The sequence below is a fragment of the Garra rufa genome, chromosome 21, assembly GCF_049309525.1.
Source record: "Garra rufa chromosome 21, GarRuf1.0, whole genome shotgun sequence".
In the NCBI taxonomy this organism is placed as follows: Eukaryota; Metazoa; Chordata; class Actinopteri; order Cypriniformes; family Cyprinidae; genus Garra; species Garra rufa.
In genome coordinates this window covers 24,448,794-24,473,430 of record NC_133381.1, presented here as the reverse complement: position 1 = coordinate 24,473,430, position 24,637 = coordinate 24,448,794, and the positions used below count along the sequence as shown (strand labels likewise).

The 24,637-nt window shown below is 36.2% G+C and overlaps 1 protein-coding gene across 2 annotated transcripts; it reads left to right on the top strand.

The window, feature by feature from the left end:
* The first annotated feature begins 693 nt into the window (after nucleotides 1-693).
* fam149b1 (family with sequence similarity 149 member B1) lies at nucleotides 694-23,898 on the top strand. 2 transcript variants are annotated; one of them, XM_073827270.1, is made up of 16 exons: nucleotides 694-1,146; nucleotides 2,265-2,384; nucleotides 2,556-2,703; nucleotides 2,801-2,943; nucleotides 8,168-8,281; nucleotides 8,375-8,533; nucleotides 8,625-8,803; nucleotides 11,866-12,008; nucleotides 13,761-13,829; nucleotides 14,264-14,379; nucleotides 16,349-16,573; nucleotides 16,667-16,790; nucleotides 18,081-18,206; nucleotides 18,668-18,749; nucleotides 18,850-18,987; nucleotides 21,935-23,898. In XM_073827270.1, the coding sequence occupies exons 1-16, from the start codon at nucleotides 1,100-1,102 to the stop codon at nucleotides 22,000-22,002; spliced, it is 2,001 nt and encodes a 666-aa protein (XP_073683371.1). In that variant the 5' UTR covers nucleotides 694-1,099; the 3' UTR covers nucleotides 22,003-23,898. The 2 variants fall into 2 exon arrangements, with proteins under 2 accessions (XP_073683371.1, XP_073683372.1); XM_073827271.1 differs by lacking the exon at nucleotides 13,761-13,829.
* The last annotated feature ends 739 nt before the right edge of the window (nucleotides 23,899-24,637 follow it).

Sequence of the window (24,637 nt, the reverse complement as noted above, 5' to 3'; positions counted from 1 at the left end):
GACCTTTCGGAACACAAAACAAGATATTTTTGATGCAATCAAAGAGCTTTCTGACCCTGCAAAGACAGCCACGCAACTGCCATGTTCAAGGCCCAGCAAGGTAGTAAGGACATTGTTAAAATAGTCCGTGTGAATGATATCAGTGGTTCAACCATTATTTTATGAAGCTGCAAGAATTTCTCTGTACTGACAACTTTGTGTGTTAAGTATAAAATGTCAAGTTCATTGAAATTTTTTTTAAATTATATGTTTTATACATAATATATATTGCATATACCTATAGATACTTACCTGTGTGCGTCTATCCACCTTTTTCTTCAATGCAGAAGTATGCCTATGGGTGAGATTTCTGGTTCATTATCTGCTATAGGGAAATAACGAGAAGAATAACAATGTGCAGTAAATGGTAAAATGTTTGCACTACAAACCAGTGTGTTAATAAATAAGCTAATACATTAAAATAATATGGTAAGACACACAAATTGCAATATCGAGCAGCAAAACGAGCTGTTTTGTACAGCTAAAAATATCTGGATGCGAATGAGACACAAAATTTACAAATGGCCGCATCTGAAAAAGGTGGCTATTTACATAATATAATATAATACTCCCATGCACTAGAGAGCAGTGCACACGTCAAGATGGCAAACCACGCTCAAAACTTCACTTCCCACAAATCAGTGGACGCGAGCACCTTCGTCTCCATGACAGTCTTGTTATTGTTGTTCAGTAGATAATCATGGATGGATGAAGAATACAACTGCTTTTCTCGCCATTAAATCCTTTCAAATAAATCCGTCGACGATATGGTGGAATAATCAGATTATCGTTTTATCTTCGCGGGCTCTCCTCTCATCCACGGTCCACGCAAGGTTTGATTGATAGATCAGGTTCGGCCCAGCTCAGCGCTGGATGTTACACATTTTCTCACAGCACAGCTGTGATCCAGTTTATGTGGTTCCGTGTGGGTTTGACCGTTTGTGAAGCATGCGAGAGCAGCGGTGGTGCAGCAGCAGCAGCGGCCCGGTCCGGACACAGGAGGCTCGGAGTCGGATCACAGGCTTGATGGAGGAGATGCGCCTGTAACAGCTTCAGGAGGATGATTTCACGATACAGTCGCCGGCCTGTATCTCACAACCTAGAGATGTGCGTATAAATCACACCGACACGATCTCGAGCTCGTTTTTGTTGTCTTATTTCCATAGGTAGCCAGCTCATTAGGTTACTGAGGACTGGTGTTTAAATATATCTAGTTTATTTGTTTCTAAGACAATGTGTAAACTGTGAAGTAATCCTTGACAAATCCTTCATTTTTTGTAATTAATGCATAGATAGATAGATCGATAATCAGAAAGATATTTGGTTTGATTTATAAAAAGATAGGCAGACAGACAGATCTTTTAATTTATCCTTAGATAGACTAACCGACCAATCAATAGATAGATAGATAGTCAGGTTATCAGTCCAGTTAGTTGGATGGTAGATAGATAAAAAGTCAAATAGAAAAATGTTTTTCATTGATTCTTGGATAGAAAGAGAAAGATAATCGGAAAGATATTTGACTTATCAATTGATAGATAGATAGTGAGAAAATCTGTCTAGATAGATAGATAGATAGATAGATAGATAGATAGATATAGTTAGACAATCTGTCTGGATTGATATATATATATATATATATATATAGATAGATAGATAGATAGATAGATATAGTCAGACAATCTGTCTGGATAGATAGATAGATAGATAGATAGATAGATAGATAGATATAGTCAGACAATCTGTCTGGATTGATAGATATATAGATAGATAGATAGATAGATATAGTCAGACAATCTGTCTGGATGATAGATAGATAGATAGATAGATAGATAGATAGATAGATAGATAGATAGATAGATATAGTCAGACAATCTGTCTGGATTAATCGATAGATACATGGATGATAGATAGGTTTTTGAATGGATAGATAAACAGAATGTTAGATAGACAGATAGATAGTCAGGTTATCAGTCTAGTTATTTAGATGGTAGATAGATAAAAAGTCAAACAGAAAAATCTTTAGATTGATCCTTAGATAGATAGATAGATAGATAGATAGATAGATAGATAGATGGTAAGAACTTGGATGGATAGAAGGACATATTTATAGATAGATTTACTAATTGATTCATATATTAGATTTTAGAAGCTGCTTTGCCTTCATCCAGTAAATGTTTTCTTCTTCTTCTTCTCTCTCTCTGTCTCTCTCTCGATTTTGGTAGTCGTGGTTTGTCCCGCAGCTGTCTGGACCAGCATCCTCTTCCAGAGGAGGCAGATGATGATACTGTGCATCCTTCCAGACTCCTGCATGATCTTGAGGAGGACATGTCCTCATACAGCAGGTGAGTTCCTGGTACAATGTGTGTCTGTACAGGTGTATATTATAGGGACACAGGCTTTCATCGTTGAGTATATTGTGTGAATTGTTGCATAATGTTTATTATATTCAGTCTTTCCAATCTGACGTTTGAATTTATGAAATAATCACACTCTCTCTCTGTCTGTCTTTCTAGGTCTGAGGAGTCCTCTGCATCATCCGTCAGATCAGGATGTCAGACACTCACCACAGATGACACAGCTCAGTCTTGGTCTGGTATCCATAGTTACACGGGAACTGGCATCTCTACAGAACGCAGCTCTGTCTTCTCGTGGGGCTACGATGTGAGTGACCACTTCTAAGGGATCACACCAGATGCGTTCTTGTTTTTAACTTTAATCAGCGTCTTCAAAGCATTTACAAATTCTCTTTTTCTTGTAGGAATTTGATAAAGCTGCCTCCAGGCAGGTCCAGCAGATGTTTGAAGAGATTGAAGAACAGTTGTACGAGAGGAAGTGTGAAACACAGCTCAAAGGCCTGCAGGAAGAGTGTCAAGAGTGGGCCTCACGATTTCCTCATCTACGGTATGTAATCGTACACATGGACACACTTAGATCTGTGAACATCAGTGACGCCTTCGTCATCTCTGGTTATGGCTGCAGGATTAATCATGTTTTAATCATGATCATGATTTCTGCATCTCTTAATGAATTGCATAGAATCATCATTACCAATCTCCATTGCAATACTAAAATGAAAACGCTTTTGAATCCTTTATGGTGCTGTTTGTGCTATTTGCTGAGACAGAAGGCTGCATAAAGGCTGCATTTATTTGATCAAAAATACTGAAAAAAACTGTAATATTGTGAAATATTATTTCAATTTAAAATAACTGTTTTCTATGTGAATATATTTTAAAATGTAATTTATTCCTGTGATACAAAGCTACATTTTCAGCATCATTTTCAGTCTCCAGTGTCACATGATCCTTTAGATATCATTTGCTGATTCGAATGCGATATTAAGCTCGATATGGCGTAGCTTGTCAGAGATTTACGTGTCTGTGTATTAATTGCCGCTCCAGCGGAACCTGAGCGGAACGCACGTGATGGAGATTTACTATTAATCAAAGCACCGGCTTCATTGACTAAACGCGCCTCACAATATCGTTCGGTATATTGTCCAGCCCTAATTATAATTATCAATCTTGGAATCGGTTGTGCTGCCTAATATTTCTTTGGAACCTGTGATGCTTTTTTCAGGACTCTTTGATCAATAAAGGGATAACAAGAACAGCATTTATTTAAAATAGAAAGGATTTCTAACAATATACACTACTGTTCAAAAGTTTGGGGTCAGTGCATTTTTATTCTGTCTTTTTTTTTTTTTTTTTATAATTACTACTTTTATTCACCAAGGATGTGTTAAATAAATAAAAAGTGATAGCATAGATTTACATTGTTAGAAAAGATTTATATTTTGAATAAATGCTGTTCTTTTTTAACTTGTTATTCATCAAAAAATCATGAAAAAAAGAATCACAGGTTTAAAAAAAAATATTTGGCAGCACAACTGATTCTAAGATTGATAATTATAATAATAAATCAGCATATCAGAATGATTTCTGAAGGATCATGTGACACTTAAGACTGGAGTAACAGCTGATGAAAATTTAGCCTTTTATTTTGGATGCAATTAATCAATACATTTTTTAGTGAATGAGATTTCTTCTGTCACTGACCATAACTCTAACCTTAAAATCAGGATTAGGCATGAAATAAACCTGCCATCATTCATGCATGTGAAAATCATCTGAGAATTGAACAAATAGTTATAATCCGACTAAGAGAAAGTTAGTCATCTTGTCTTTATGGCAGTTTTTCAGGTGGTTAAAGGAGATCTATTATGCCCCTTGTTACAAGTTTTAGCCTAATATAAGTCTAAGGTGTCCCTAGAATGTGTCTGTGAAGTTTTGGTTTAAAATACCCCACAGATAATTTATTATAACACTTTGAGTTGAAATGGTGTTTTTGTGCATAACTCTTTAAATGCAAATGAGCTGCTGCTCCACACCTCCTTTTCCAGAATAGGGCGGTTCCTTTACAGCTCATATCTCAGATGCTCTGCTAAAAAACATCAGTTTGGTTTTGATTATCATGTCGATTGTGCTGAAATTATGCGCTTTAAATTCCCTGATGGTCTAGTGGTTAGGATTCGGCACTCTCACCGCCACTGCCCAGGAACAAATAGCCTAATGATTAGGGGTGTAACGATATTACAAACCGAACCGAAATATCGCGATACACCAACCACGATACGTATCGCGAAACTCTCGTGGCGTACCGCGGTACTCTCACGCCCCCTGCTGCCCATTTTTGGGGTTGACGTCACTTGTCCCTAACTAATTTAATCAATTTAAACACCTTTATTTTATCACATTTTGATTAAATTGTATTAGTAATGATGAGCTTTTGTTCTAAATTTTGTTCTAAATATTCTATTCTAAAGTTAGTATTTTCCAAGTGCCTGTCATGTCATGTGACTTGAGTGAGCGATCATCAGACTCGGTTACTACTCAGGGCACGACATTAACGCTAGTCCGGGACAAGTGGATTTTGTGAAAGGGCAAGTGAAAGGGGATTTTACTTGCCCGACCGGACAAGTAACCTGATTAAAACGTCAAGTACAAACAATAACTAGCGCAGCAACGAAACTTTGGTGAGCATAATTCTGATTTTATTACTTAAGATAACTGAAAACGGACAGTATCAAGTATCAAGCTCGTGCAGGCTATCTGACTCACAGAAAATCAACACTAACAGGCTCAACAGTATACACAAAGAAACAAGCATGAACAAACATACTGCGGTAGGAAAGCACCATTACGATTGCAAACGTGAGTGACATTGATTTTATACAACAGTAGTTCAATAAACTAGTAGTTAATATTAACTGACTTACATTTTAGACACATCATTAACCATTTTTGCAAACGAAAATAGTTCTAAGCAACAGCAGAACCTCCGTGAATCTCCGAGCAACACAGCGGTATTTTAGTACTGAATGATTTAGCATTTTTTTTTTTAATGAATCAGTCAGTGAACGAACTGGTTGAATCCATCTATGGTTGAATCTGTGACTCGCTCATTAAGACAGTGACTACTGCCACCTATTGGTGGTTCGATTTTATATTTAAAGGTATTGCATTTTTCCAATATTTTTGTATAACATTAATCTTATTACATTATTTATGTATTTGCAATTTTACTGTGTAAATGCATTTTTTGGAACCTCTTATCTTCATTAAACAGTCTAAGTAAATACAGTTAAATGTCAATTTCATTGCAGGTCCGGTTTTTCCTGTGCAATGGAAAGATGGAGTTTGTTGATACTGATTTAATTTGTGCAACCATACAGAGTCTAATTATTCTAATTTGATGTATTGATAAAATGTAAGAATTTGATGTGAATGATGACACATACAGTTAGTAAGGTTAGGAAAATAAAGTTAAAAAGTGTCCTAGAAATCAATTTAAGGCAAATATCACAAATATTCAGATTAAAGTAAGACCTTATAGAGTAGTGATGAGACTACTGCTTCAGAATAGATTAATTTACAGCAAAAATGGCATTTTTTTTGCCCCGGACAAGTAATTTTTTTACTCGAACAAGTGAATGTCTAATTTTCACAAACTTACTCGGGTATCCTGACTGTACTAAAATGGGTTGGCAGAGTTAATAAAGAAAAAGTTTAGTTGTTCTTGTTATTAAGTGAATCTATTGTTCCTTAGCATTGCTGTTAAGATGACATCAACCCTAACCCCACAGCAAACAGAAACCGAACCGAACCGAACCGAACCGTGGCTCCAAAACCGTGAACCGAACCGAATTGTGCCTTTTTTGTATCGTTACACCCCTACTAATGATTAGAGAGTCGAACTTGAAACCTGAAGGTTGCGAGTTCAAGTCTCAGGTCCGGCAGAGCTCTCTTCCACCTTTAGTACCACAACTAAGGTGAGACCCTTGAGCAAGGCACCAAACCCCCTTAAACTGCAATTCATCGATTGGCCGCTAGAGACTGGCTACAAAAGGGAGTCAATCCCATAGATGCCTCATGTTAAACTTTACAGCAGAAAAAAATTTGTTTACAGCCTGGCCCAAAAAAGTGGTTTTGGTCTATATAGCTAATTTTGCCCTTCATGTCAACTGTGAGGGGGTGAATTGTTTAATAACTCATCCGTTTAAGTTATATTAAGCCTTAAAGTTCTGCATAATTAAGGGCGTGGCCACTTGAGTGACAGGGGGATTGCAGCTGCTGTCACCACTGTCGCACTAGGCGGGTGTGGTTTCAGCAACCAGCTCCACCCACGTCCCGCCTCTTTTAATTATCCGGGAGTGACGCACGATGGCGCGATTTCAAGATCGCGACAGCCGAATCCTGCCCACTATGAGCTTCAAAATCGCTCTTCAGAAACCTACGGGTGACGTCACGGTCACTACGTCCATATTTTTTACAGTCTATGTACAGAGCACAAATTCCGAGTATGGGTCACCATACACCACAAGTCACATCTTTTCCTTTCCTTAATAACTTCTGATATACGGTTTTCTAAATGCACACATCCAAAGCACAAACAAAGAAAATGGCTGTCACATGGTATTTGAGTACTAAACTAAGTTCTCTTTCATGTCTTATTGTGCTTAAACTGTCAAAATACAAAAGTTTAGGGTAAAAACAGTTACAAAAACAGTCGGTTATTTCTGTTAGATCTGTGTGTCAGCAGCGTAATATACAGTACATAAATAAATAAATCCACAGCTCTGTTGTCTCCTCTGAGGCTGGGACTCTAAATAGTGTTCTGTGCTCGTCTATGCAGCCAACGACAGTTCGCATTAGGGATGCACTGAAATGAAAATTCTTGGCCGAAGCTGAAGCTGAACAAAATTAAACACTGGGCCGAAGGCCGATTACTGAACATGGTTTTCCGTGCCTTTTCTGTCATGTATTTTTCCAATTTTTTTCACCATTGCATAGATTAATTAGCCAAAATGTGCTTTGGACAGTTTTGTCCTGCTTTTCAAAAAACCCCAAAAACAATCAATTAAAACCTAAGAAGTATCTGCCGTTATGGCAAGCCGTTTTAGCATTAAATACTCTTTGCCATACTTGTAGGCTATGGCAAGCCGTTTTAGCATTCTATCCTTGTTTGGTTTCGCCCACCACCTGGTGTGCAGCGCACAACGTGCTCAACATGTCATGGCGGCAGTTTGCACATTATTTCAAATATAATGTCTAAAACCATTCCTTCATTATTGTAATTATTGGTGAAAATAGTCGATCCGGAAGCTCACATTGTGTTGAACTATAGATCTGCTATTTTCACAACTTATAAGTGACACAACCCAACAGCAAAATACTTACTGACCTACATTAATTTGTTAAAAGACTACTTTTCCCCCTTTTTTTGACTAAAACTAGACTAAAACCATTATGACTTTTCGTCGACTAAAATTGGACTAAAACTATCACATATAGAAGTGACTAAAATGTGACTAAAACTAATAAGCATTTTAGTTCATAAGACTAAGACTAAATCTAAGATGGTTGTCAAAAACAACACTGCTTTGCTCGAACTTTCGCCAACTGGTACACCGTTGTCGCTTGTGAAAAACAACACAATTTAATTCAGCAAAAATTAAGCAGAGTGGTGAATTTTTTAGCAAAATTACTGTGATTATAAATGTAACTTTTATCGTGAAGTCTAGTCGCTGGTTATTAAACCTGTTTGGTCCATTTGTGTGTGACAGGATCCTCGGAACACAGCTGGTTTGTCCCACAGATGAAGGATTCCAGTGGTACGCTACGCCAGCTCATGCGCCCATCCCCTCCAGTGCCGGCCAGAGTAAAGAGAAAACTAATGAGTGAGTGATCTGCGGATTTGTGGATGTGTGTGTATAAAATCATTAGCATTCTGTAAAGCCTATTTTTCATGTCATTGTGTTTGTGTTTGGCAGGTTGTGTGTGCAGGGTCGGAGGGCAGTTTTTTGTCGGCCCTCTTTGGAGGTGACCCACCCTAGTGTCACACCCAGTAGTAACCACGCAGACGAGCTGCCCAGGGTGATTGAGGCCGAGGGGCTGATAGAAGAGTATCTCGCTTTCGACTGCAGGGACTTGTAAGTTTGTGTGTGACAGATGGGAGTTGAACGTCATTTATCTGATATTTTCTGTGATTTTTGTAGATGAATAATATGTGTGTTAATGTAGGGATGAGGAATGGGAACGGGAGTATGTGAACAGACGGCGGAGGCGCTGGCTGCCCCCTGTCTCGCCTTATCGTTGTCGTCGAGAGGCCATGTTTGATCTGCTGTTCGATGACGTGTGGCGTGAGCTCATTGGCTGGATGGAGGAGCTTGTACGTCGGCATTGGGAGGGTTCTGTGTCAGGTAGGATGATTTTTTCAAATACTTGTGATGATTCTTTGGGTAAACATTAGCAAAATTGGAACTGGAATACTGGGACTACCCTTCAAAAGTTTGTGGTCTGTTTTTTAATGTTTTTGATAGTCTCTTATTCTCAAGGCTGCATTTAGAAATGCACTTAAACCGCAAAATTGTGAAATATTATTCCAATTTAAAATATTTTGAATATATGAATATATTTTAAAAGATAATATATTTCTGTGATGGCAAAGATGAATTTTCAGTAGCCATTACTCCAGTCTTTAGCATCACATGATCCTTTTGAAATCATTATAATATGCTGATTTCTTATTATTATCAATGTCTAATTATCAATCGATATTGAAAATAGATGTGCTGCTTAATAATTTTGTGGATATTGTAATTTTTTTAGATATTATGTCAGGATTCTTTGATAAATAGAAAGTTCAGAAGAACAGTATCTGTTTGATTTTTATTTTTGTAAGAGTATAAAGTCTTTTTTATGACTTCTGCATTCTGCAATTTCTGCAATATTCTTGTGCATGAAGGGATAATGAGGGGTAATGCAAATGCACACCCTGAGGGATTTTCCACCACTGAATAAAAAAATAATAATTAAAGGTTATTGCGACTTTTTATCTCACAATTTTTTTTTATTTCACAAAACTTTCTCAGAATTGTGAGATATAAAATCGCAATTGCGAGTTATAAAGTCGGGATTGCATGGTATGAACTTGCAATTGTTTAGTTATAAAGTCAGAATTGCATTATATAATCTCACAATTGCGAGAAATAAAGTCAGAATTGCAGGATAAAAACTTGCGATTCTGAAGTTTTATTTCTTGCAAATGCAAGTTTATATCTTGCAATTCTTTTTTCTTCGCTATTCTGATTTTTTCGTAGAATTGTGAAAGAAACTCGCAGTTGCGAATTATAAGGTCGGAATTGCGCGATATAAACTCGCAATTCTGTCTTTTTTTTCTCAGAATTGTGTGATATGAACTCACAACTGCAAGAAATTAAGTCAGAATTGTGAGATAAAAACTTGTGGTTCTGCAAGTTTTTTTCTCGCAAATGCGAGTTTAAATCTCGCAGTTTGACTTTTTTTCTTGCCGTTCTGATTTTTTTTCTTAGAATTGTGAAAGAAACTCGCAATTGCGAATTGTAAGGTCAGAATAGCGTGATATAAACTCGCAATTGTTTAGTTACAAAGTCAGAATTGCAAGATATATACTCACAATTGCAAGAAATAAAGTCAAAATTGTGAGATAACTTGCGATTCTGAAGTTTTATTTCTCGCAAATGCAAGTTTATATCTCGCAATTCTGACTTTTTTCTCTGCATTCTGACTTTTTTCTCAGAATTGTGAAATATAAAATCGCAATTGCGAGTTATAAAGTTGGGATTGCATGATATGAACTTGCGATTGTTTAGTTATAAAGTCAGAATTGTGAGACATAACATCTCTTTTTTCTTAGAATTGTGAAACTCGCAATTGCAAATTATAAGGTTGGAATTGTGTGATATAAACTCGCAAATGTTTAGTTATAAAGTCAGAATTGCAAGATATAAACTCACAAATCTGTCTTTTTTCTTAGAATTGTGTGATATGAACTCACAATTTGTGATTCTAAAGTTTTTTCTCTCACAAATGCGAGTTTATATCTCGCAATTCTGACTTTTTTTCTCTGCATTCTGACTTTTTTCTCAGAATTGTGAGATATAAAATCGCAATTGCGAGTTATAAAGTTGGGATTGCATGATATGAACTTGCGATTGTTTAGTTATAAAGTCAGAATTGTGAGACATAACATCTCTTTTTTCTTAGAATTGTGAAACTCGCAATTGCAAATTATAAGGTTGGAATTGTGTGATATAAACTCGCAAATGTTTAGTTATAAAGTCAGAATTGCAAGATATAAACTCACAAATCTGTCTTTTTTCTTAGAATTGTGTGATATGAACTCACAATTTGTGATTCTAAAGTTTTTTCTCTCACAAATGCGAGTTTATATCTCGCAATTCTGACTTTTTTCTCTGCATTCTGACTTTTTTCTCAGAATTGTGAGATATAAAATCGCAATTGCGAGTTATAAAGTTGGGATTGCATGATATGAACTTGCAATTGTTTAGTTATAAAGTCAGAATTGTGAGACATAACATCTCTTTTTTCTTAGAATTGTGAAACTCGCAATCGCAAATTATAAGGTTGGAATTGTGTGATATAAACTCGCAAACGTTTAGTTATAAAGTCAGAATTGCAAGATATAAACTCACAAATCTGTCTTTTTTTCTTAGAATTGTGTGATTTGAACTCACAATTTGTGATTCTAAAGTTTTTTTCTCTCACAAATGCAATTTATATCTTGCAATTCTGACATTTTTGTCGCCATCCTGATTTTTTTCTTAGAATTGTGAATGAAACTTGCAATTGCAAATTATAAGGATCGGAATTGCGTGATATAAACTCAAAATGATGGTTTTTTTTATACAGAATTGTGTGGTATGAAATTTATATTGCACAATTCTGACTTAACTCGCAATCGCATTTTATAAAGTCAGAATTGATTCTGAGAAAAAGATATAAACTTGGAATTCTGAGAAACAGATTTTATATCTCGCTATTCTAACTTTATTTCTCTAAATTGTGACTTTATTTCTCAGAGTTGCAAATTTAAATTTTACAATTCTGAAAAAAAAGTAAGAATTAGAATAATTCTCAATTTAGATAAATTTAGATAAAAAGTCACAATTACATTTTTTTTAATTCAGCGATGGAAATGGGCTTCCGTATCAACACATTATATACATTGCTCTAAAAATGTTCCTTCTTATTAGACAGCTTACCAAAAAAATTAAGAAATGAAAGGGAAATACTGATTTGAGTATTTGAATTTATATTATGTGAGAGGAAACTGCAGTTAAATGAGAACTATACAGTTTATGGGTAATTATTCAAAACTATTTTGAAAGCAGCGTTCTCCAGTTGACCTAATCGAGTATTTCTGCGAGCCATATAATAAATAAATGAAGAATAATCTCTCTAAATGTCTCTGTCCATTCAGATGATGAGAAGAATAGCGTGGCCCTCAGCCCTGCCTGCCCTGATACCCAGAATCCTTTTCTGCTGCTGTCCAATGTCTCAACAATGCTTCCTCCACTGTCACAGACCAGAACACAACAGCTCGCAGCCAACTTGCAGGCCCAGGTTAGTCAACAACATAGGTTCCTCCTTTTCCTTCTGTAGCAGATGGATGCAAAACTGATTTCATCTGAAATCCCATCTCGCTGATTTCAGATATCCGTATTCCTTTCCTATCCCTGCCATCTGCTTGATGATATCCTCCAAAATATTTCAATAACAGGATTCCCACGATCTTGGAAAAGTAGTGAATGAGTAGTTGACATGGAAAAACTTGCGGGAAGTTGCAGTACTGCATCCAAAAGTTATTTTTTATATAATGCATGCAATATTAATTAAAATAATTAGACAATTTTGTACTTTTAAAAATTAATTAAAAATAAATTCTCATGAAGGGGTGAAACCACATAACACCCCTTATGCAAAAAAAAAAAAATAATAATAATAATAAAGAAATAAACACATCATGAACACATTTCGTTATCAAATACTGCCCCCAAAATGTGTCTTTGGCTAGAAATTGTATTACATGTATACAAATTTTATTTAAAAAACTTTAGGTCATTGAAATGAATTTGCCTGAAGCTGTGGGAATTCAGTATCTACAGTGCCTTGCGAAATTATTCATACCCCTTCCTTTTTTTTTACATTTTGTTATGTTGCTGCCTTATGTTAAACTACTTTAAATTACTTTTTTCCACACATCAGTCTACACTCCCTACTCCATAATGGCAAAGCAAAAAATAGGTTTTTAACATTTGTGCAAATTTATTAAAAATAAAAAACTGAAAAGATCCCGTTGCATAAGTATTCATTTACTTATTATTCATCTGGAACACTCGAAATTTCGCTCAGGAGCATTCATATTGCTTCTAGATGTTACTACACTTCGAGTGGAGTTAAACTGTGGCAAATTCATTTGAATGAGTATGATTTAGAAAGGCACACACCTCTTAAAAAGGTCTAACAGGTGAAAATGCATATCAGAGCAAAAACCAAGTCCTGAGGTCAAGATAACTGCCTGTAGAGCTCAGTGACAGACTTGCGTTAAGGCAATGATCTAGGGAAGAGTTCAGAAAAAAATCTGCTGTATTGAAGGTTCACAGAAGCATGTAGCCTCCATTATCCATAATGGAAGATGATCGGAACAACTAGGACTCTAGAAAATGTCTGCCAGCCCCCATCCAAGCTGACAGAGCTTGAGAGGTGAAAAGGTGAGGCAAAGAATGGCAGATAATCGCCAAATGCAGATGTGCAAAGCTTGTCACTTCATACCCAAAAAGACTTGAGGCTGTAAAGGTGCTTCAACTATGCACTGAGTTAAGGGTATGAATACTTATGCAATGTACTTATTTCAGTGTTTTATTTTTAATACATTTGTAAAATTTGCAAATCTGTTTTTTTCTTTGTCATTATTATGGTGTATGGAGTGTAAATTGATGAGGGGAAAAACTAATTTAAAGCAGTTTAACATAATGCTGCAACAAAACAAAATGTGAAAAAAAATGAAGGGGTATGAATACTTTTGCAAGGCACTGTATGTGCAGATCTTCACTGCTTTGTGTCCTCTCTGTCTTTACACATGTACATACTCAAAGATACACACAAATGCTGTATTTCACTGCTGTCAGCATTTGTCTTTTCAGCTTTTTTCCCCCAGGCTTTCAATTCATTAACTTTTTACCTCCTTTTTTCTGTGTTTTCCTCTGTGTCCCTGTTTCTGCCTTTCTGTCCAATCATCCATCTGTCACCTGTGTTATTCCTTTCTCTTTCTATACCTCTCTATTTCTATCCTTTCCCTTCATTTTCTTTCCAAAGAGCTCAAAGTCATGGGGTTCAAAGCACAAGTCAAGACGGAAATCCAAAAAGCAGAGAAAGTCATCGACTGTATGTAACTCTACCCTAATAACCACACTTAAACAGAGAGGGCGAGCAAGAGTCTGTAGACTGGTTTCTCTCTCTTTCTCCTAAACGTCAACACTCATCTTTGTTTTGTTTTTTTAACACACCTCGCTGGACACTTTTTTTTTAACATCCTTTTAAACTGCCTGACTTTATTTTAAGCTTGCGTTTATTTATTTTTGATTTTGTGGGGGTGTTTATAATGCTTGTTCCCACTCTTAGTTTAATTTCTGATCTGTTTTTTGTTCGTTTTACACGTCATCGCATGCTGAACAGATGATGGATGTCAGATCCTGTGAATGCCATATCCTGTTTTTTATCACTGAGATATACACACTTGTGGATTACAGGACAATAACATGAAAACATTACTTTCCTCATTCTCTTTCCTGCTTCTCTCTCTGTTTCTGCTCCCACAGACCAGTCGAGTACCTGTAGGGGCGGCAGTTGCTCATCATAATCTCAATGACCTCATCATGATACATGGCATTCCACTACAGCAAAGGAACCTGGGAACACTGGACCGAATAGCTCAGTATGAACACTGCAGACAAAATAAACAGATATAATCTTTATTATGTATTATGTCCAAACTAATGGTCAGCTGATGTAGTATTTGCTTGTACAGACAACAAGGTATGGGAGAAAGCCCTCTAGTGCTGCCCATTGGAAAAAAAAACAAGCAAACATACAATATCCAGGATGTACTAAGAAAAAATAATATTTAAAGAGTTTTTTATGTGTCTTAATAACAGAAGAAATGAAAATTGATTCAATTGATTGACCTCTAAAAACATTTTTTGTGTTACATATTTGCAATTCTACTCAGAATTGTGAGATATGAACTAGCAATTGTGAGTTATAAAGTCAGAATTGTGAGATACAAACTTACAATTATGAGAAAGGAAGTCAAAATTGCAAGATATAAATGCACAATTCGAACTTTTTTTCAGAATTGCAAGTTTTTATCTCAAAATTATTATTTTTTTAGAATTGCGTGATGCATATTTGCAATTCTGACTTTTTTTCAGAATTGTGAGATATAAACTAGCAATACTGAGTTATAAAGTCAGAATTGTGAGATATAAACTCGCAATTGTGAGTTATAAAGTCAAAATTGCAAGATATAAATGCACATTTCTAACTTTTTCTCAGAATTGCAAGTTTTTACCTCAAAATTCAGATTTTTTTAGAATTGCGTGAAACATATTTGCAATTCTGCCTTTTTTCTCAGAATTGTGAGATATAAACTAGTAATTGTGAGTTATAAAGTCAGAATCGTGAGATATAAATTTACAATTCTGAGAAAGGAAGTCAGAACTGCGTGATATAAACTCGCAATTGTGAGTTATAAAGTCAAAATTGCAAAATATAAATGCACAATTCTAACTTTTTCTCAGGATTAAATGTTTTCATCTCAAAATTCTGAATTTTCTCAGTATTGCGTGATACATATTTGCAAATCTGCTTTTTTTTTCTCAGAATTGTGAGATATAAACTAGCAATTGTGAGTTATAAAGTCAGAACTGTGAGATAGAAACTTCCAGTTCTGAGAAAGGAAGTCAGAATTGAGTAATATAAACTCGCAATTGCGAGTTATAAAGTCAAAATTGCAAGATATAAATGCACAGTTCAAACTTTTTCTCAGAATTGCGTGATACATATTTGCAATTCTGCCTTTTTTCTCAGAATTGTGAGATATAAACTAGCAATTGTGAATTTGTGAGTTATAAAGTCAGAATTGTGAGATATAAACTTCCAATTATGAGAAAGTAGGTCAGATTGCATGATATAAACTCACAATTGCGAGTTGTAAAGTCAAAATTGCAAGATGTAAATGCACATTTCTAACTTTTTCTCAGAATTGCAAGTTTTTACCTCAAAATTCAGATTTTTTTTAGAATTGCGTGATACATATTTGCAATTCTGCCTTTTTTCTCAGAATTGTGAGATATAAACTAGCAATTGTGAGTTATAAAGTCAGAATTGTGAGATATAAATTTACAATTCTGAGAAAAGAAGTCAGAACTGCGTGATATAAACTCGCAATTGTGAGTTATAAAGTTAAAATTGCAAAATATAAATGCACAATCCTGACTTTTTCTCAGAATTTATTTGATCAAAAATACATTAAAACAGTAATATTGTGAAATAATTGTATTTATATTTTTTATATATATTGTCTATTTTAATATATTTTCATAGATTTTTTTTTAACCAATTTATTACAAGAACCAGCTTATATTTGCTTGTGTAGCAGACTACAGTGGTTGTATCATTTGTTTTTGCATGCAAACAACAAAGACAACATAATTTCCAGCCTTGTTGTCTGTTTATTGTCTTTGTGTTGTTTTGCAATACTTAGTCATTTTATTCAGCCCACAAACTCTGGCAGAACATTAATTCTTTTTACATGCTTTCATAGATTAGTGGTGCAGGAAAAACATTTTTTAAGCAAAAAACGCTTTCTATCAATAACGCTTTCTTTATTTTTCTGACCTTAGGGACTCCGAAGAGAAAGTGTCTCATCGTCCCGGCTCTAGTGTCATTCCCACGAGTAAACCTCGGCCCCGTCGCGCACTGGAACAAAGCACCTCCTCTTTGACCCGCCCCCCTCAGTCGGCACGGCGACGAAACCCGCCTCCTCGCACTCTGATGCCATTGACATCCAGTGTACAGCAACCCATCACAACTGGCTCCATGGAGGAGGTGGTTAGAGGCACAAGATTGTAAGAGCACCATTCATTTCAACTGTACTCTTTTGTTAACCAAAAAGGGATTCTCTTGCAAAAGTGATTCTCTTGTGTCTGTGTGTGTTTCAGGACGACTGCCAGTGATCGTTTGGCCTCACCTCCAATGCCTCTCAGTAGAAACACACTCCTCCCTCCTATTGCCACAGGAGACACAGACCACACATACTCCGGACAGCACTCACGACTTATGCAGGTGCTTTTAATGTAACACACATAACCAGATATTAGTAAGTTGTTCAGGTGTTTTATAGGTCAAAAGTTTACATACACCTTGCAGAATCTGCAAAATGTTAATTATTTTACCAAAATAAGAGGGATCATACAAAATGCATGTTATTTTTTATTTAGTACTGACCTGCATAAGATATTTCACATAAAAAGTGTTTACATATAGTCCACAAGAAAATAAGTTACATTTATAAAAATGACCCTGTTCAAAAGTTTACACACACTTGATAATACTGCGTTGTTACCTGAATGATCCACAGCTGTTTTTTTTTTTGTTTAGTAATAGTTGTTCATGAGTCCCTTGTTTGTCCTGAACAGTTAAACTGCCTGCTGTTCTTCAGAAAAATCCTGCAGGTCCCACAAATTCCTTGTTTTTCAGCATTTTTGTGCATTTGAACCCTTTCCAACAATGACTGTATGGTTTCGAGATCACTCTTTTCATACTGAGGACAACTGAGGGAGTCATATGCAACTATTACTGAAGGTTCAAAAGCCCCCCTTATGCTTCAGAAGAAAACACAATGCATTAAGAGCCCAGGGGTGAAAACTTTTGAATTTGAGGATCAGGGTAAATGTAACTTATTTTGTCTTCTGGGAAACATGTAAGTATCATCTGTAGCTTCTAAAGGGCAGTACTAAATGAAAAAAAAAAAAAAATGATTTAGGCAAAATAAGAAAAATGTACACATCTTCATTTTGTTCGAAAGTTTACACCCTTCTCTCTTAATGCATTGTTTTTCCTTCTGAAGCATCAGTGAGCATTTGAACCTTCTGTAATAGTTGTATATGAGTCTCTCAGTTGTCCTCAGTGTGAAAAGATGGATCTCAGAATCATACAGTCATTGTTGGAAAGGGTTCAAATACACAAAAAAGCTGAAAAACCAAAGAATTGTGGGACCAGGAGATTTTTTCTGAGAAACAGCAGGCAGTTTTACTGTCTTTTATGTGAAGTGTCTCATTAAGGTCAGTGCTACATAAAAAAAAAAAAAAAAATTTGTATGATTCCTCTTATTTTGGTAATTACATTTTGCAGATTTTGCTAGGTGTATGTAAACTTTTGCCCTCAACTGTACACACACTTCCATTTAAATGTTTGGAGTCAGTAAGATTTTCAATATTTCTCTTATCTAAGTCTCTTATCAATAATTCATTGATGAAAAATATAGTATGGTTTATTTTATTTCAAGAAACTAAATCGTTTTTATGGTTTTAGTTTTAGTTATCTATGATAACTCTGGTGAACACATATTTGTAGAAGCAGAGAGGCTCCTCGAGTCGTGCGCACAGTGCAGTGACCGACGAGGGTGTCAGTCTGCAGCCCAGGGACCAACTGCACCTGCTGGACGTGTTTTCCAGACCCAACACCACACACACCTTTAGGGTGAATCTCTCTCGCAATGTTATACATTACATAAACACTTCATGATCTTTAAGGCTGGGAAACACCAAGCCGTCGGTCGGCTGCTGTTTAACATCAGTCAGCGGTGGCCAGCGTCTGTCGGGCCAGTTTGTTTGGTGTGTTCCACACGTCAGATCTCTATATCTATGTTTTCGGGGTTTCTCCTTTCGAATAACGAATATATACTATTGATAACTGCTAATATAGACAGCTAATTCCTCTCACGCAGGCACAGAACACGGCTGTAGTCTGAGCTGTGTGTTCAAACGCAGCTTTTTGGTCCAGACGCTGCTGATGCAAGATGACAACACCATCAGCTTTCGTCGCTTCTAGTTATGTTAAGTCAGCTTGGTGTGTCCCAGCCTTTAAACTTAATTCTGACCCACATCGTGTGTTTGTATTTTTGGGTGTACTGATCATGGCAAAACTTTTTTGCATTGCAGTCAGACACTCCTTATCGCCGTTCGTTCACTGGAATAGACAACATCGGGCAGGGACGGCCTGGCAGAGCATCTGTTGGTGTAGGTGGGTAAATTCAAGCACACATCAGATTTCTATTCGCAGATTTGTAACACTATAGTTCTATAACTTGTCCCATTGATTGTGTTTGGGTGTGTGAGTGCAGATTCTCTGGGAATTGGTGTGACTGGTATCAGTTTGGGCATCAGTAGCTCCTCCTTCATAGACTCATTTTCCCATCATCCCCTTGGCCACTTCCCCATCGAGCATGAGGAGGAGCCAGATGTAAAAGCTGCACCCCCAGGTCAGTGACAATTGTCACAATGACAATTAAATATGTGAATACACTGCTGCTCAAATGTTTTAGGCCAGTAAGATGTTTTGAAAGTGCCCCCATTATGCCATTTTAAGGTTCATCGTATTCTTTTGGGAGTCTCCTACAATAGTTTTACATGTTTGCAAGGTTACACAACACTTTTGTTTTTCTCAAAATATGAATGTAAAGGGATAGTTCACCCAAAAATGAAATTTTGATGTGTATCTGCTTCCCCCCAGGGCATCCAAGACGTAAGTGACTTTGTTTCTTCAGTAGAACACAAACAAAGATTTTTAACTCAAACCGTTGCAGTCTGTCAGTCATATAATGGCAGTCAATGGGCACCAAATCTTTGAGAGTAAAAAAAAACACACATAGACAAAACCAAATTGAACCCTCCGGCTTGTGATGAAACATTGAGGTGTTAAGACACAAAACGATCGGTCTATCTAAGAAACTGAACAGTATTTATATAATTTACCTCTGATGCGAATTGATCTGTCGCATGTATATGTCACTCATTGTTTACACAGTGCATAGCGGCTACTCAAAATGGTAATTATGTGTGCTTATCCTGATTTTGGCAACCGATTAAAATCTTAAAGATTACGTTTCCTTGTGCAAACTCATCTGGGAGCGTTCGACTACATTGCCAGAACATGTTGATGTGTTACACGCTGGCTGTTGTGAACGCGCTCAATACAGTTGAACGTTGCAGTGGAACAGAGGTAAATAATGATATAAATACTGTTCAGTTTCTTGCACAGACCGATCGTTTTGTGTCTTAACACCTCAATGTTTCATCACAAGCCGGAGGGTTCAATTTGGTTTTGTCTATGTGTGTTTTTTTTACTCTCAAAGATTTGGTGCCCATTGACTGCCATTATATGACTGACAAACAGCAACGGTTTGAGTTAAAAATCTTTGTTTGTGTTCTGCTGAAGAAACAAAGTCACCTACATCTTGGATGCCCTGGGGGGAAGCAGATAAACATCCAATTTTCATTTTTGGGTGAACTATACCTTTAATATCACCACATTTTCCAGCGATTCAAAAACCTTTCGTTTTAAGCAGTTCAAAGATTTCTCTCTATTTCATGAACCTACTCTGCTCTGATTGGTCTACCGTGTATAGTGCATGTCGGAAACGATATGCCCATTGTCATAGTTCCGTATTTTAAACACTTTCAACATCTATTATTTATCATACTTGTGATTCAGTGAAGACAGCTGGTCCAAATAAACTGGGTACTGAGTCATGTTTCAAGAGCAAGCGTTTTGTGAATCCTTTTGAGAACTCCCCGAGATTAGAGAAGCATTCGTCAGTAAAATGACGTGTTTGAGGGCGGGTCAAGTTGTTTGCGGCCACCCAACATAGAGCATAGGCACTTATTTAGAACATAGAACGTACATTACTAATCAGAGTCGATTCTTTATTTTCGGAGACAGTAGCTTTATTTATCGTGCCCTTTTGGCTTTACAACTTTTGCAGATCGTTTGCATTAACATACAGCTACATTACGCACTGCATGAACAGCAAGATTTAAAATGGCATAATAGGGGCACTTAAATGTTTATAAATAAAAGTCTCTTATGCTCTCCAAGGGAGCATTTATTTGATTGAAAATACAGTAAAAAACAGCAATATTGTGAAATATTATTGCAATTTAAAATAGCTTTTTTCTATTTTAATATATTTAAAAAATGTAATTTATTCCTTGGATGCTAAATCAGAATTTTCAGCAGCCATTATAGTACTTTAATCTTTAGTGTCACATTATCAACAATTGTGCTGCTAATTATTTTTGTGAAAACTCTCTTTGATAAATGGAATGTTCAAAAAACTAAATATTTGAAATAGAAACGTTTTGTAACAATGTCAGTGTTTACTGCCACTTTTGACCGGTTTAATGCACCCTTGCTAAATAAAACTATTTATACTGACCCAAATAAAAACATACTGACCTAAACATTTGAACGCTAATGTAAATAACAATTCAGCATGCTAATATTATGTAATTGCTGTCAGTTAGATTTTTAATTCTAAATATTAGATTATTAAAAACAAAATTAGCATAACAAATCCTAAAATGAAATTTGAGCTGAATTACTTGCATAAAAATGTGAAAAGATAAATATAATAGGAATATCAGAAGCCCTGCAAGCACTGTAATAAGATTTATATGCTCAATCTGCCCCTTCTTAGTACTTTATATTTATGAATATTACATATTTTTTTACTTTAAGAATAATGATGAAAGAGTGAGATGTAGAAAGGAGGTCGTTTATTATTCTGATTTATTATGAATGTATTATTTAACATCTATGATTAATCATTAAGTACCATGTTCTAACTAAAAAGTCTCAACTTTTTCTTAAGATCAAACTTCCTAAACCTTAAGCAGATCTCACAAGAAATATTCCTTGCAGACTTCTTTACATTTGTACTGCAAATATACTGTGTTTGCAAGTACAAACTCATCTTGAATATACAGAATTAGTTCAACTTTTTTAACAGTAAGATTTGTGATGTTTTTTAAAGAGCTCTCTTGCATTTATTTGATCCAAAGTACAGCAAAACTATACAAATATATTTTTACTATTTTAAATATATTTGACTATTTGAATATATATTAAAAATTTATTTTTTTTCCCTGTGATTTCAAAGCTGAATTTAACATCATGAATAATCAATATATTTAAATAGAAAGCAGTTAGTACAAATATTTCACAGTATTACTGCTTTTGCTTTATCTCGGATCAAATAAATGCAGGCTTGGTGAGACCTCTTTAAAAAAACATTAAAAATCGTACTGTTCCAAAACTTTTGACTAATAGTGTGTAAGCAAGAAAAGCAACCACTAAGAATATAAAAGTAGCTTTAAATGCATTAACGTAGTGTTCACATTTGTCTTTTTCTTTATCACTACACCTAGTGTCTGTTCCAGCACGGTCCCACAACAGAGGCGGTTCGACGGCACGCAGTAGCAGACCAGGGCTTTAACACAAACACACATTCACACACGCATACAATCTCCCTCACCTTCTCGAACCAAACTCACCTCAGCACTGACGCAACTTTTCTTCAGTACTGACAGACGCTTTATACGTCTGCTGGACTTTTGTATGACACGCCGTTTGGGCGTGGACTTTATTTATGACCGCTGTTGTTATTATTATTATTAGTAGTAGTAGTATTGTTATTCATGTTGTTGTTTGAAATTTTCTAAAACCCTATTTTTGTATATTGGACTATTCAGCTTCATATGGCTGCCAAATACAGGAAATTTGTCTTTCCCTTACATCTGTAGATGTACTGTACATGCTGTACTGTATGGAGTAACAACTTTTGGTTTTTCGTAAAGAGGCTCTACGAAGCCTACATAGAGTTTCTATGCAGGTTCATTCAAGCAGGGTGTTTAATATTGCCTCACCCGAGTGTTCAGGACCAGTTTGGATCGTGGAACCTGCTATAGAAGATTACACGATTCATATCCAAGATGGATTGTGATGCAATTCCAATAATTTCATCCACGATCATGGACAATAGGTGTGTACGAATTGCTATTTTGAAGATTATGAAGAGTCCAAAGGGTTGTAACCCTTTGTATCAGTAACATTCAAACTGACTCCGCATGGAAGCACCATGATCCTGTTTTTCAGAAGGGAAAACACCTGCAATACGAGAGCTGGCTGGTACAATAGTACAGCTTACATAATGATGGTTGAAAAGAGGATTTAAAGTTTCAAGTTTCTTATTTTACAAACAATTTGTTATTCAGAAAATAAGCCTTTGTGATTGCGCCTTAGTCCCGCGAGCCATACTGAGCTTGGCAAGCGACGGACAGGATGGTGTTTATTAATTATTACACATATAAATAGAAACGCACACAAAGTCTGCAGAGTTCAGGGTTTGTTCAAATAAGCGTACTGTAAATTTTCTTTTTTTGTGCGCGTGTGTGTCGGCATTAAGTGGATTTTACAGGAATATTGTAAGGAAATCTTTCATTTAGACTTTTAAATGGCCATTTGGTTCTTTTGGTGCCAGGAAATCCTTCAATATTTAACACTGACTGGTAAAGCACATTTTGACGTACCATTTTACTGGCAGATATTGAATGTGGCTCTTACAGGTTTGTAATGTTTATGTGGCAGCTTCACTGTAACAGCATTTATTGAAATCGTACCGACTCTAACTGAACATTTCTCTAATTTCTGCATTTCTCCGATTTGATTAACGTGTTGATCTCAGTGAGTGAGTATTGCTTTTAATCCATTTTTTTTTTCTATTTGGAGAGTAACTAAGCTCAAAGCATGTATTATGAGTGTATAGGCCATCATGACGTTTGATGCTCAGAGAGATGGATTCCTCTACAGCCATACCGAAGGGATGTCACGGGAAGACATCTCTTCATACCCCAGCCTAACGCCTCCGCCTCTAAGACAGATCCAGCTATTCTTCACTCAGCTCAGCAAGGACAATCTAGAGTTGCAGAAGTTGTAGCCATATTTGACTTCTAGAGTTTCTTTTGAGATTTCTAGAGTTCCCGTAGACATTCTGCTGTCTGACCACAGAGATTCATTGCTGTTGATTCGAGTGGGCAGATTTTAAGAGCCATGTCACCTGGATCAACAGACCACGCTGGTCTTTTAATCACGGATGCAGATCCGCAAGCGGACTTGTTTTGTGTGGGAAATAATGGTTTATCTGCTCTAAGTCTGGTGGAGATGACAGTGCTGGATGGGAGTGTGTATGTGTGATTGTGTGTGTGCATGTGTGTGTGGAGGTAACCGCTCTTGGCAGGTGTAGCACTGCTGTATCTAAGATTCCCCCTAAATGTTTACCTCTGTAACATAAATGAGAATGGCAATCGAAAAATAAAGGTAATTATTTGAATAATATGGTGTTTTTCCTTTTTGTTTTTGACTCTGTAACAGTGTATTCATATAGTATCTCAATAACTATAAAGCTTTGAGCATGTCATTTTCGAACACCTATCCTTATCCTTATCCTTATCCTTATCTATCCTTATCATATTTTACAAATTTGTGCTATAGCTGTTGTGTAGATAAGTGAACATTAAAACCACAATTGCCTATCCACCTTATAAGAGTGTTTTTACGATGCGTCATCAATCGGCCATGGGCAGCATTGAATGTAAACAATGCCAGTGAACCAAACAAAACTTGCATATTTTGCTGGTGGTTGCTGCTGAAAATGTTCAATTATTGTCATGTTTTGGGCTGTTTTAATCGGTCAGATCTGGGAAAAACATTTGGAATATTATAGACTGCCGAAAGCTATAACAAATCAAGAAGAAGCGTGCAAAAAACTGAGGAACAAAATCGTTGGTTACCCAAACTGAACCAGGGGCCTGTTTCAATAAGGAGGTTCAACCAACTCTGAGTTAAAACTTGAACTCTGAGTTGACTTACCCTGAGATGGGAAACTCTGAGTTTTCGGTTACAGAACAGCTGAAATGAGTTAGTTCAATCCACTCTGAGTAGGTTGACTCTGAGTTTAGTGCTTGCAGCTTGACTATGAAAAGCCCTGATCAATGGAGCTCTGAAATTATGATTCACCATGGCAACCGCTCCCGCCAAAAAGACCTCTGCATATTTCGAGCCAATGCTTAACT